General features: G+C 43.9%; 1 protein-coding gene and 1 long non-coding RNA gene across 4 annotated transcripts in view; one reads left to right on the top strand and one right to left on the bottom strand.

The window, feature by feature from the left end:
* STAM (signal transducing adaptor molecule) overlaps nt 1-6829 on the bottom strand; it is an 81543-nt gene extending 74714 nt beyond the window's left edge. Inside the window, exon 1 of one of the 3 annotated variants that reach the window (XM_073334139.1) lies at nt 6601-6829. In XM_073334139.1, the coding sequence (XP_073190240.1) occupies nt 6601-6820 (220 nt within the window). In that variant the 5' untranslated portion in view covers nt 6821-6829. The remainder of the gene's footprint in view (nt 1-6600) is intronic. The other 2 variants (XM_073334140.1, XM_073334143.1) reach the window with 2 other exon arrangements.
* Nucleotides 6830-7048: 219 nt separating this feature from the next.
* On the top strand, nt 7049-13835 carry LOC140906068 (uncharacterized). Its single transcript, XR_012157033.1, has 3 exons — nt 7049-7829; nt 12318-12450; nt 13490-13835. It is a non-coding gene; the product is annotated as an uncharacterized lncRNA (long non-coding RNA).

Here is a 13835-nt window from a genome sequence, read left to right as displayed (position 1 = left end):
ATGCCATTACCCAAATCATTTATGAAGATACTGAAAAGAATCAGACCCAGGACAGCTCCCTGAGGGAGCCCCCTCAATATGCCCTTTCAACATGACTGTGAATCATTGATACTCTCAGAGCTTTACAGCCAGTGGTCTCCCCTCCTCTCCCACCTTATAGTAGGTGTGCCTACGCTATATTTCCCCGGTTTGGTTGTGAGAAGGTCATGTGAGAGAGTATCAGAAGCCTTACTAGAATCAAGATATCTGCTGCTTCCCCCTATCCCAGGGGTGGCCAACCTGAGCGCAAGAAGGAGCCAAAATTTATCAATGTACATTGCCAAAGAGCCACAGTAATATATCAGCAGCCCCCCATCAGCTCCCCTCCCAGCGCCTCCTGCCCACTGGCAGCCCCGCCAATCAGCACCTCCCCCTCCCTCACTTCACTTCCTGATCAGCTGTTTCGTGGCACGCAGAAGGCTCTGGGGGAGAGGGGGAGAAGCGAGGGCATGGCAGGCTCAGGGAAGAGAGCGTGAAGGGGTGGAGTGGGGGCAGGGTCTGTGGCAGAGCCACGGTTGAGCAGTGAGCACCCCCTGGCACACTGGAAAGTTGGCGCCTGTAGCTCCAGCCCCAGAGTCAGTACCTATAAAAGGAGCCGCATACAAACTTCTAAAGAGCCGCATGTGGCTCCGGAGCCACAGGTTGGCCACCCCTGCCCTATCCAAAAGGCCCATTACCCTGTCAAAGCAGGATATTAGGTTGGTTTGACATGATTGGTTCTTGAGAAATCCATGCTGTTACTTATCACCTTATTTTCTTCTCGTTGTTTACAAACTGACCTATTATTTGCTCCATTATCTTTCCAGGTACCAAAATTAAGCTGACTGGTCTCTAATTCCCTGGGTTGTCCTTATTCTGCTTTTTATAGCTAGGTACTATATTTGCCCCTTTCTGGCCCTCAGGTATATCTTCCATCCTCCATGAGTTCTCAAAGATAATTGCTAATGGCTCAAAGATCTCTTCAGCTAGCTCCTTAAGTATTCTAGAATGTATTTCATCAGGCCTTGCTGATTTGCAGACATCTAACTTATCTAAATAATTCTTAACTTGTTCTTTCCCTAGTTAGTTTCAGACCCCATTTACACAGATGTTTGCTACGTTAGTCATTCGATCTCTACTAACCTTTTTGGTGAAAACTGAAACAAAAAAGGGGCTTTTAATACATTGGCCACTGCTGTGTTTTCTCTTATTGTCTTTCCCTCCCCGTTAAGTAATGGGCTACTCTGTCCTTGGTCTTCCTCTTGCTTCCAATATATTTGTAAAATGTTTTCTTGTTACCCTTTATGTCCCTAGCTAATTTAATTGGGGGTGGGGTGCTTTTGGGGGGGGTGTCTGTTTTTGTCCTTAGCCTTTCTAATTTCTTTCCTATATGCTTGTGTTATTGTTTTTATATTAATGCCTTATAATTTGACCTAGTTTCCACTTTTGTATGACTCTTTTTGAGTTTCAGGTCACTGAAGATATCTTCATTAACCAGGGTGATCACTTACCATACTTTCTATCTTTCCTTCGCATTGGGATAGTTGGTTCTTGTGCCCTTAATATATTTTTAAAAACTGCCAATTCTCCGGCTCGCTTTTTTCCCTTAGACTTGCTTCCCATGGGATCTTACCTCCCAATTCCCTGAATTTGCAAATGTCTGCCTTCCTGAAGTCTATTGTCCTTATTCTGCTGTTTTTCCTCCTACCATTTCTTAGAATCACGAACGCTATTATTTCATGATCATTTTCACCCAAGCTGCCTTTCACCTTCAAATTTTCAACCAGTTTCTCCCTCTTTGTCAGAATCAAATCTAGAACAGTCTCTCCACATTGCATTTTCACCTTCTGTAATAAAAAATTGTCTCTAGTACATTCCAAGAACTTACTGAATAGTCTGTGCCCTGCTGTATTATTTCCCAACAGACATCTGCCGGGATATCAGTAAGGCATTTGATACAGTTCCACATGGGAAATTATTTGTTAAATAGGAGAAGATGGGGATTAATATGAGAACTGAAAGGTGGATAAGGAACTGGTTAAAGGGGAGACAAGTTGTACTGAAAGGTGAACTGTCGGGCTGGATGGAGGTTACTAGTAGAGTTCTTCAGGGATCGGTCTTGGAACCTATCTTATTTAACATTTTTATTAATGACTTTGGCACAAAAGTGGAGTATGTTAATAAAATCTGTGGATTACCCAAAATTGAGAGGTATTGCAAATATGAAGGAGAGACTGGAATATCATACAAGAAGATCTGGATGACTTTGAAAACTAGAGTAATAGAGATGGGATGAAATTTAATAGTGCAAAGTGCAAGGCCATGCACTTTGGGATTAACAAGAAGAACTTTTGCTATAAGATGGGGATTTATCAATTGGAAGTGACAAAGAAGGAGAAAGACCAGGGTGTATTGGATGATCACAGGAAGACTATGAGCTGTCAATGTGATGCAACTGTGTAAAAGGCTAATGCAGTCCTAGGATACATCATGTGAGATATTTCCAGTAGAGAGACAGGGAAGTGTTAGTTCCATTGTACAAGGCACTGGTGATACCTCATCTGAAATACTATGTGCAATTCTGGTCTTCCATGTTTAAGAAAGATGAATTCAACCTGGAAGAGGTGCAGAGAAGGGGCTACTAGGATGATCAGAGGAATGGAAAACCTACCTTTGAGAGGAAACTCAAAGCGCTTGGCTTGTTTAGCCTGACCAAAAGAATGTTGAGGGGAGAAACAATTGCTCTGTATACATACATGAGACGGATAAATACCAGGGAGGGAAAGTAATTATTTAAGTTAATCACCAATGTTGACACAAGAACAAATGGCTATAAACTGGCCATCAATAATTTTAGGCTTGAAATAAGATGGTTTTTGACCATCAGAGGAGTGAAGTTCTGGAACAGCCTTCCAAGCGGAGTAGTGGAGGCAAAAAACCTAACTGGCTTTAAGACTGAGCTTGATAAGTTTATGGAGACGAAGGTATGATGAGACTACCTACAACAGCATGCAGCCAATCTGCATCTGCTAGTAGCAATATCTCCAACGGCCGATGATGGGACACTAGCTGGGGAGGGCTCTGAGTTACTACAGAGAATTCTTTCCCAGGTGTCTGGCTGCTGGGTCTTGCCTACATGCTCAGGGTCTAACTGATCAACATATTTGGGGTTGGAAAGGAATTTCTTCCCAGGTCAGATTGGCAGAAACCCTGGGGGGGTTTCACCCTTCTCTGCAGCATGGGGTATGGGTCACTTGCAGGTTAAACTAGTGGACAAAAGTGAATTCTCTGTAACTCAAAGTCTTTAAATCATGATTTGAGCATTTCAGTAACTCAGCCAGAGGTTATGGGTCTATTACAGGAGTGGGTGGGTGAGGTTCTATGGCCTGCAATGCATAGGAGGTCAAGTTAGAGGATTATGATGGTCCCTTCTGGTCTTAAAGTGTATGAGTAGCCTTGGTAGTTGAAGTCCCCCATCACCACCAAGACCTGTGCTTTGGATGATTCCTTGTGCTTAAGTAAATTTGTGTGTCACCTGTGTGGCCAAACTTCATCGCAGTATGTCAGTCATGCCTGACACAAGGTGTGCTGCCTAGCAGCATCTTCACTACCTGAAAGGAGCATGCCACAAACATGAGATGCTCTACACCAGCGGTTCTCAAACTGTGGGTCAGGACCCCAAAGTCGGTTGTGAACCCATTTTAATGGGGTCGCCTGGGCTGGCCTTAGACTTGCTGGGGCCTGGAGCTGAAGCCCCACTGCCCAGGGCCAAAGCCCGAGACCCACAGCTCTGGGGCTGAAGCCCAAGCCCCACCACCCCGGCCCGTGGAGCTTGGGCTTTTGCCCCCAAATCCGGAGCAGTGGGGCTCGGGTGCGGTCAGGCTGCGGTCTCCCTTCCTCGGGTCATGTAGTAATTTTTGTTGCCAGATAGGGATCACAATGTAATGAAGTTTTAGAACGTCTGCGCTACACCAACAGAGCAAGCGGGCAAATAACGAGGCTGCTATAATGAGGCACTCTTTTGTTAACAGGATGTATGTTCCTTCCAATTGATCATGGATGGCATTTAGAAAACAAGGAGCTTGCCAGCAAGCACCTGGATGACAAAAGTCCAGCACCAGATAATAAGTTGCAGGCATGAGAAAAGTCAAACAGGGAGGTATTCCTGTCTTGCTGCTGTGTTTTCCTGCACAGACTTGTGTAAGTGTCAGAAGTGTGAGAACACTCACAAAAATGCTGCTGAACCTGTCATTCACAATGATGATGTGTCCAACGAGAGAGATTTTGTAAGTAGACTGTCAGAGTGGGAAATAAAAATGTATTTTACTCAGGGAATAAGCACTACAGTGCCAAGAACAATACACAGTTCAAAATGAACACTAGATTTTAATAAGAAAATAAAATGTTGATTTATATAGATAATCACATCAATTCATACCAATCCAGATGAGCTGTCACTGTCTTAAAAATATGTAAGAAACAAATGTTATATACAAGAGGATTCCAGTAAAAAGGTTTGTGTTTTTCTTTTCTCAGTGCTGTTGCTGAGAAAAATATACTGGCTGTCAAATAAAATAGTAATATTTTAGGTATTTGCATAGAAAAAATGCATCAAATGTATTAAATTTATAATTTATCATTAAATGTATCAGTGAGGTTGGTATACAAACACTTCTCTTAAGGGAAAATAGCAAAATGGTCCAGCCTACAGTAAAAGGTTAGTATTGCTATGAAAAACAAATTATGGGGGTCGGGTAATACTTGCTACCAAAAGATAGACATAGTAATTGATTGCACATTATCTGGTAGACTGATAATTGTAGAAAATATTGATGCATAAAACATCCCAGCAGGGCAAGAATTTTTAGTTCTTTCATATATTTTATTGCCCATAAATAAATAATTTTCACTCAAATTGGCTGTTTGCAATATTTTTTTCTTATGTATGACTTCTAAGTTTCTCTGTCCATTCAGTTCTGCCTTTAATACCATTTCCATATACATTACAATCATTTTCAGCCAACTTGAGCCTTTAAAGGGCAAATATTAATGAAGTTATGGACAAGAACCCTTTGTCAGTATAGTGTCAAATTGTAACTTTGGACACGCCATGACAGAAAAATTCCAGGGTTTCTTGGGGAGAACTTTTAACATGTCTCTCAGGCTATTGGTTATATAAATCTGCAGAGAGCATGTAGTGCCCTGCCAAGCTCATTTTCTAAACACAATAACTGGTCTCACCGTACTGCCTTCCAAAAAATTACATTTTCCCATAATTCCCCCTTGATTCCAGAAGGCCTTTCAAAGCTTCTCAGAAGACAATGCTGTGCCAGTAGGTACCTAGAAAGGAAGTGAACTGTAATGATGGAGTATAGTGCCTCTGTGGATGTGGGGCAAAAATCGCACCTGAAATAATGTGACGACTGTGATCACACTGAACCGTTAGTACAATAGTACCAATAAAGGTACCGATTCATTTATCAATAATTCAGTTCTCTAGTTCTAAAACCAAAGTCTGTGGAACATTTGCTTGTGGTTCCCAGAAAGCTGACCGATTATAAGGTGGAGGTGTCTGGGGAAGTGGGAGAGTTAATGGGAGCCTTGAATTTTGAAGTCATACTTATATATACAAAATTAATCATTAATTTGTAGTTTATAAGTCCTAAACACAAAAAGTGATGAGTACTGAAGAAACTTGATCCCTGAAATATATTTCATATTTAATAGTATAGGTTTTTTAGATCATGAGTGGCTTTACTTGCTTATCAAAAGAAGATGAACCAGAGATCTCTACCTTTAAAGCAGCTAGATCACTGACAGTGTCATTGTCTTTAAAAGTGTAATTGCCTTTACGTTAACTTATCTGTGTAACATAGTACTGAATAATTTGAAGCTAACCACTGATAAGAAACCAACTACACAAAAAATCAAATGGGCAGGCAGAAAATAACTTCAGATCATGTATATGTAACTTTACATTTTGGAAAAAGAAAAAGGAGTACTTGTGACACCTTAGAGACTAACAAATTTATTTGAGCACAAGCTTTCGCGAGCTACAGCTCACTCCATGCATCCGATGAGCCGTTTGAGTCACGTCAGGCAGATACCAACGCCTCGCTGTCCACAGCGCTCTCACCAGTGAGCATTTCCGTCCCCTTTGTGTGCGTGTCTCTGTCCCTCGTGACGGCGTGCGGCCCCTGAGAGCGCAGCGGCACTGCCAGCAAGGCTCAGCACAGCCCACCCTCGTGCCTGCCCCCTGGTCCCAGCTGTCTCTGCCCCTCCCCCAGAAAACAAAGCCGTGAACAGCAGGGGCTCGCGCGGGGTGGGCTGGCAAAACAAGTTTGAGGCGAGGAGCGGGGGGCAACTCAGAGCGTGGGGAAGGGGCGCGCCAGGGCGGATGGTGGCAGACCCGGGGGCAGGCAGCACAGACGGAGAGCGGAGTGGGGAGTGCCCGACGCCAGGGGGCAGGCGGGGAGAGCGTTGGGTACCAGACAGCAAGGGCCGGGCGGGGGGCTGGGCGCCCGGCAGCAGGGGCCGGGCCGGGCCGGGCCGGGCCGGGCCGCTCGTGTCTGTGCCACTTACCCACATCCTGGTCAAAGGGGTTGGTGGCGAAGAGCGGCATCTCGGGTCCGCGCGCTGGGGGTGGGGAACAGCCTCTCCCTCCCCTCCCGGTCGCGGGGTACGGTGTGTGGCGTGCGAGTGCGATGGAGGGGCGGGGGAAGGGGACTCTCCGCGGCGGCCTCAGCTCCTCCTCCCTGTCAGGGCATAGCTCAGGAGCCACCCCGCCGTGCTCGCAGAGCATGCCGGGAAAAACAGGGATGCCCACTCCAATGCCTGACCCGAAGACGCCCCTCAGCGCAGACACAAAGGGCTGGGAGCGGCTCTGCCCTCCCGCTGTGTGATAACCGCGGTGCTTTCACTGCCCCTGCCTCCCCAGGATGGGTTGCTGGATGGGGCGGTGGGTCAGCCAGCAGAGGAGGCCCCTCCGGCGCTCTCAGGGCAGCTATGCCCCTGACAGTCGGTGACGGACACCCCCCTCCCCCGTCAGACTGGAGCAAGTGGGAGCCGGGACTTTGCACCTGCTGGCAAGTGGCCCCGGCAGGGGCGCCTTCCAGCGGGACGTCCCACGCGCGGGGTGCTGTCCCTTTAAGGCGTCGGGAGGGAGAGGGGCTCGTCCCCTCCGCACTAGCGGCTCCCGGGCCCTGCGGCGTCCCCCGCAGCACCTGCTCCCAGGCCCCGCGTGTCCAGGGGGGCAGCTCGCGCATCGCCGCCCCGCATCGTAGGGACCACGGCGGCGGCCCCGTGACTGCTGATGCTGACCTGATTTGCACGAGGGATGGGGAGGGGGGCACGAGGCTGGACCGGGCCCTGCCCTTTGTACCACATGGCTGCGTGGGCCGCCGCCGCGTGCTGTGGGGGGAGGGAGCAGCAGCCCCAGAGCCGAGGGCCTGGCAGATGAGGGGCCCCAGGAAGCCTCAGCCCCTGAGCTCCGCTCCCCACGCTGCCTGGCTTCGGACCCCGCTGCTCCACCGTCCCTGCCCCAAAAGGGCTTCTACCTGCTCCGTGCCTGCCAGCATCCCCATCTGCTCCCACTGCTGGGGGCCGATGTGAGAGAGATCACGGACTTTTTCTCACTGTGAAGAATGGCATCTGCGGAGCTGCACCAAACTTGGCGGCTCTGATTAAGTCCCCCAACTTCATCCAATTCTGTCTGCCCCAGGGCAAGCAATTCAGTGTTGTAGGGGCAAGGAGCAAGTAAAATATTAAAAGTAACATCCTCGTTCCCCCTTTCTTTGCTGCTGCCCCAAATGGTGAGTGAGTCAGTTTCATGCCCAGACTGGTATGTTTTCTGTCTTTAATTTTCAAGGCTTCCCTGTGGATTGGGCTGATCTAACACTACTGCTGTTAACTCTCTCACATCTTTGAAATAAATGAGGAAATTAAGGATGGGTTTCAGGGTGGTGACACTGATAGATTATTCCTCAATACAGTATGTATTTATAAATAAATGTGGATTGGCCAGTTATCCATGTGGATTTATATGTAAATACACATTATTCATAAGAACAGCCATACTGGGGTCAGACCAAACGTCCATCAAGCCCAGTATCCTGTCCTTTGACAGTGGCCAATGGATGGTGCCCCAAAGGGAATGAACTGACAGGTTATCATCAAGTCATCCATGCCCTGTCACCCAATCCCAGCTTCTGGCAAACAGAAGCTAGGGACACCATTCTTGCCCATCCTGGCTAATAGCCATTAATCGACCTATCTTCCATGAATCTATCTAGCTCCCTTTTGAGCCCCGTTATAGTATTGGCCTTCACAACACCCTCTGGCAAGGAGTTCCAGAGGTTGACAGCGTGTTGCATGAAAAAATACTTACTTGTGTTTGTTTTAAAACTGCTACCTATTCATTTCATTTGGTGGCCCCTTGTTCTTGTATTATGAGAAGGAGTAAATAACACTTCCTTATTTACTTCCTCTATACCACTCATGATTTTATAGATCTCTATCGTATTCCCCCTTAGTCGCCTCTTTTCCAAATTGAAAAGTCCCAGTCTTTTTAATCTCTCCTCATATGGAAGCCGTTCTATACCCCTAATAATTTTTGTTGCCCTTTTCTGAACCTTTTCCAATTCCAATATATCTTTTTTGAGATGGGGCGACCACATCTGCATGCAGTATTCAAGGTGTGGGCATACCATGAATTTGTATAGAGGCAATATGATATATTCTGTCTTATCTATCATTTTCTTGATGATTCCCAACATTCTGTTCGCTTTTTTGGCTGCCGCTGCACACTGAGTGGATGATTTCAGAGAACTATGCACAATGACTCCAAGATCTCTATCTTGAGTAGTAACAGCTAACTTAGATCCCATCATTGTATATGTATAGTTAGGATTATGTTTTCCACTGTGCATTACTTTGCATTTATCAACATTAAATTTCATCTGCTGTTTTGTTGCCCAGTCACCCAGTTTTGTGAGATCCTTTTGTAGCTCTTCACAGTCTGCCTGGGACTTAATGATCTTGAGTAGTTTTGTATCCTCTGCAAATTTTGCCACCTCACTGTTTACCCCTTTTTCCAGATTGTTTATGAATATGTTAAATAGGACTGGGCCCAGTACAGACCCCTGGATGACACCACTATTTACCTCTCTCCATTCTGAAAACTGACCGTTTATTCCTACCCTTTGTTTCCTACCTTTTTACCAATCCATGAGAGAACCTTCCCTCTTAATAAAAGTATTATTGTTTTTATGGTACTAAACATGCACATGATATGTAACCCGAAGACCAAATCTTGTTTTTTTAACTTCATAGGAGCGGCCCCATCACCTCCAATGGAATTTATTCCATGAGCAGGATTTGGGTCACAGCATATGACACATTTCCTGCCTATCCCTGCCATACAAAGCTCAGTCATTTTCTTTAAGGGCTATTAGGGCGGCATAATTAGTGAGCTAGAAAGAGAGTAAACAGTGGTGACAGAGTCATAAGAGAAGTATCTGTTCAGAAAGGATGGTGTTGACATATAAAAAAACAAAATAGCAACAAACATGGATTTAAAAAAGTAAGATTTATATTAACTTATGCAATACAGAAATAAAATAGTTAAAATAAATGGGAAAATCTATTATTTCCCTCCCCACTTGGTCAATATATTCATGACTTACTGATGTTGTCTCATATGCAACAGCCTTTCACAAAATCCTTCAGAAAAACTGCTAAAAAAAATCACCTTTCTTCTGCATAGGAAGATCTACAAGCCCTTGAGACAGGGACCTATTATATATTTGGCATACTTCATCTTTTATATAGTACTATTCATAGATATGCTACTATTTTATTAATAATAATGCTCAGTTAATTATCTATGCAGCTTAATCAGTTCCTGTTGTTTCTTAATTGCTCTGTGTGTTTACACATGTGACAAATTGCAGAACCATGTGCTACATGTATTTTTCATGTTTCTGACTGCCTCATCTTCTTTTCCACCCCTTAATCCATCTCCCCAGGACTTACTTTGATATTCCAAACCCTGGAGCAGCTTCATATAGCCACAACCTATAAAAACAACCTACCAGAGAAAGATTGCCTCCACATGTTACAGGAAAAAACTAGTTTTTCAGATTATTACAGGAACCATTTTTGTATCTCTGCTTGTAAAGCTAGGTCATGAGTTCAGTTGTACGGGGCTAAGAGAAAGTAATTTTAAAAAAAGTTTAAAAAAATAGGCTAAAATAGTTTATGCATATAAAAATACTCTCCTTTTAAAGTACAGTTATCTCAGGCCTTTACTGGTCTAGAACAGAGTATTAGATTTCATTGAAGCAGGAAATCTCCCCTTCTGAGTACAATAAAGCTCCTGTTTCCAAAACTAGAGGAAATTCCACATGTAGGGGAGAAAGAGCAATTATTTCTCTGAAAATTTGATTTTGTAATATATTTCAAGGCAATACTTACATTTTCCACCTATTTTTTCCCTCATATAGTGTCATGGTTATTAAGTCACGCACATATCTTGATATTTGTCTTTAAATAACTTGAATGAAGGTTGATTCTTTTTCTCACTGGTTTAGAAAACATGAAGGTTTTTGGAAACTTGTCTCAAATGCACATAATACTATGCTTTGACATCTTCAAGGATTCTTTAGAATCAACTAGAGCTGTCTGCTTTTAACGTCTTTTGCATATTATATACAGCAAAAAATGAAGGGTAGTTTTAGTAACAGACAGAAATTACCCTGGATCAAATTCTCTGCTGGTGCAACTCTTTGGGCTTCAGTAGAGTTAGCCATCAGACTCTATATCCCTTTATATTTGTTGATTTCACATTACAATCTAGTTTCAGTCCCAGTTTTATTTACAGTAGTAGCACAGTTATAAAATATTATTTTAAAAACAGATTTTTCTGTTTTGCAATTTGTAAAGGCATTTCTAAAGGAAACTTGAAGATATGTAATTTTTTGTAAGCGTTACACTTTTTAAAAAAAATTAAGTGAGCTCCCTTAAAAACTTTCCAGTTTTCCTTAGATTATTTGATCTCAATATTTACAGTATTCCCGGCACTTACTGTAGAGAGTATTTAGAGAATATTTCAAATACTATTTATTAAACAGGACAAAATCAGAAAGTTTTTAATGATGACCACTATAAATGTAGGTTTCATGAAATGTTCTAGGTTAATACCCTAGGGGACTGAAATCCTCTGTTTCATGTCATTGACAATGCTTTAAAACCAGAGGGACAAGTTGTTGCTCTAAGCATCATTTTTGATATACCTAGACTCCAGAGAAGCATAGAGTGCAGTCCAACTTATGCGATTTAAATCTTCATTTTTGCAAGGTGGATAATTTTAGCACCATGCAATTTACAGTGCGGTGATCTTGCAGATAAGACTTCAAAAAACAAAGTTGTGGCTGATCTGCATAAATATAAACCAACATGGCAGTTTAGGGATACTATTGCAGCATTCTGTGTGTTGGTTGGCTTCTATGCTCCACTTCAGAGATGGCTGCACTTCGGTGATATTTTATATATATGGTTTGGGAAGAGCTTTGGGATAAAAGAGGGGGTGTAAATTGTGAAATATATTAATTTTCAAAGTTCCCCATAATAAAACTTCTACTGGGATCATTAAAACAGTGGGTAATATATCTCAACCCTGTTTTGAAGGACCATCAGTAGGCATGAGAGAGAAATTCAGTCTCCTTGGCTTTCTTGCCAAGATTGACAACAAATGTAAGTTATGAAAGATTTTTTTGGAATATGGCCACCTGTCCATTATGAAATTGACTGAGATACCCAAATCATTTCACAAAAACCAATGAGTAGTCTTCCAATACTTACAACTTTCAGTCAGTGCTATCAAACTATTTAGTCTTATAAAGCATAATTACTATAAAAACATTACACAGACAATACAAATAAGTATTTACAATTTGTTTATTTATTAACTTACAAAATGTGCTTTTCCACATGGCTCACAGGCAAACAAATCCATAGCCACATATGATTTCGTGATTATCACTATGTTGCAGATCATGGCAGCTTGGAGCTTCATAGGAGTACCAGGGATAGAACTCAGATTCTCTAGCTTCAAAATCATAAGCACCTAGGCCTGTATGCACAAAAGGGGTTAGGCACCTAAGTCCCCAAGTCCCAGTTTTGGAACCACTCTGATGCACAAAACTCCCTCTGAACTTGTACACACCTAGGTTTTTGCAATAAAAATTCCCTATGTGACTTTGTTTCGGCTCCTGAGCACACATACTGCTGCCTCCCTCTAGGTGCCTGTCTCCCACCTAAGTCCCAGAGTGATTCACAAACCAGAGGAAGATAAGTATTCAGTCATCTAAGCAGCATGCATGGCCTAATTCAATAGGCATGCTTCGAGGCCATCTGGTTGATTAGGTCCTTCAGGTGAGTTCACACAAAACAGCCCAAGGTGGACCTCCCTTATAACTTTTAGCACAGTGGGTAGGATACTCACCTGGGATGTGGGAGACACCCAGGTCAAGTCGCCCCATCCACCTAAGATGAGTATCACACTCACATGCCTGCTTTAACTGTTGAGCTATGGGATATTCTGTTGTGAGGTTTCCTCAATCTCCTGTTGAAGCTGTTGCACTCTGGATAGCTAATTAAAGAGGCATTGGAGCAGGGGGACCAGATCCTGGGTCTCCTTCTCAGCTGAGTGCTCAAACTATCAGGCTACAGAGTCAATCTCATACCTATTGTTTCTCTCAAATAACTTCTCTTCCTCCTCATCTCCGCTGCTTGTTAAAAAGCATAAGCACCTAATGCCAAGAGAGTGTTTATAGCTGAGAATCCCAAAAACAGATTGATGCCTCCCTGCAGCTGAGAGAGGGGCAGGGCTTATCACATACCCCTCTTGTCACCATCTCCCATTGGCTAGCTTAGGTAGCTCCCTGCCTAGCATGCTGGCTTTTGTGAATTGCAGACTAACGGTACAAAAAGAAAGAAAAAGAAAATAAAGAAAACAGCTGTAGCTGCAAGTCTCAGATCCAGGGACAGATTAATCTTTTGTGGGCTCTGGTACCCAACAGTGGCCCTGCTCCCTGCTCCAAGGCCCCACCCTACTCGGTCTCTTCCCTCTGAGATCCCACCCACCACTTACACAGGGGAGAAGGGGCAGAGAGGAGCGAGAAGTGGGTGTGGCCTCAGGGCGAAGAGGCCAAGAAGACACCATTCTGAGTGTGGGCCCGCCACCATTGTGCCATTATAAAGCCGGTACTGCTCAGAGCCCGCCTCGTGAAATGACTCAGGCTTGCAGGGCTCACACTGCTGGGCTAAAAATAGTAGTGTAGACATTCAGGTTCAGGCTGGAGCCCAGGCTCTGAAACGCAGCAAGGTGGGAGGGTCTTGAAACCCAGGCTGCAGCACAAGTCTGAACATGTAGACATACCCTATGGTGCCAATTTCTTTCCATTCATTGCAGGAATCATGGAGCAGGTCCTCAAGGAATCAATCCTGAAGCACTTACATGAGAGGAAAGTGATCAGGAACAGTCAGCATGGATTCACCACGGGAAGGTCATGCCTGACTAATCTAATCTCCTTCTATGATGAGATTACTGGTTCTGTGGATGAAGGGAAAGCAGTGGATGTATTGTTTCTTGACTTTAGCAAAGCTTTTGACACAGTCTCCCATAGTATTCTTGTCAGCAAGTTAAAGAAGTATGGGCTGGATGAATGCACTATATTATTTTTCCACTCTTACTGAATTTTACAATCCAGACCAAATTTGATTTGACAGCAATGAAATGTGCACATGTTGAAAGATGA

The sequence above is a fragment of the Lepidochelys kempii genome, chromosome 2 (genome assembly GCF_965140265.1).
Source record: "Lepidochelys kempii isolate rLepKem1 chromosome 2, rLepKem1.hap2, whole genome shotgun sequence".
NCBI lineage: Eukaryota > Metazoa > Chordata > Testudines > Cheloniidae > Lepidochelys > Lepidochelys kempii.
This window is presented reverse-complemented; position numbering and strand designations above follow the sequence as displayed.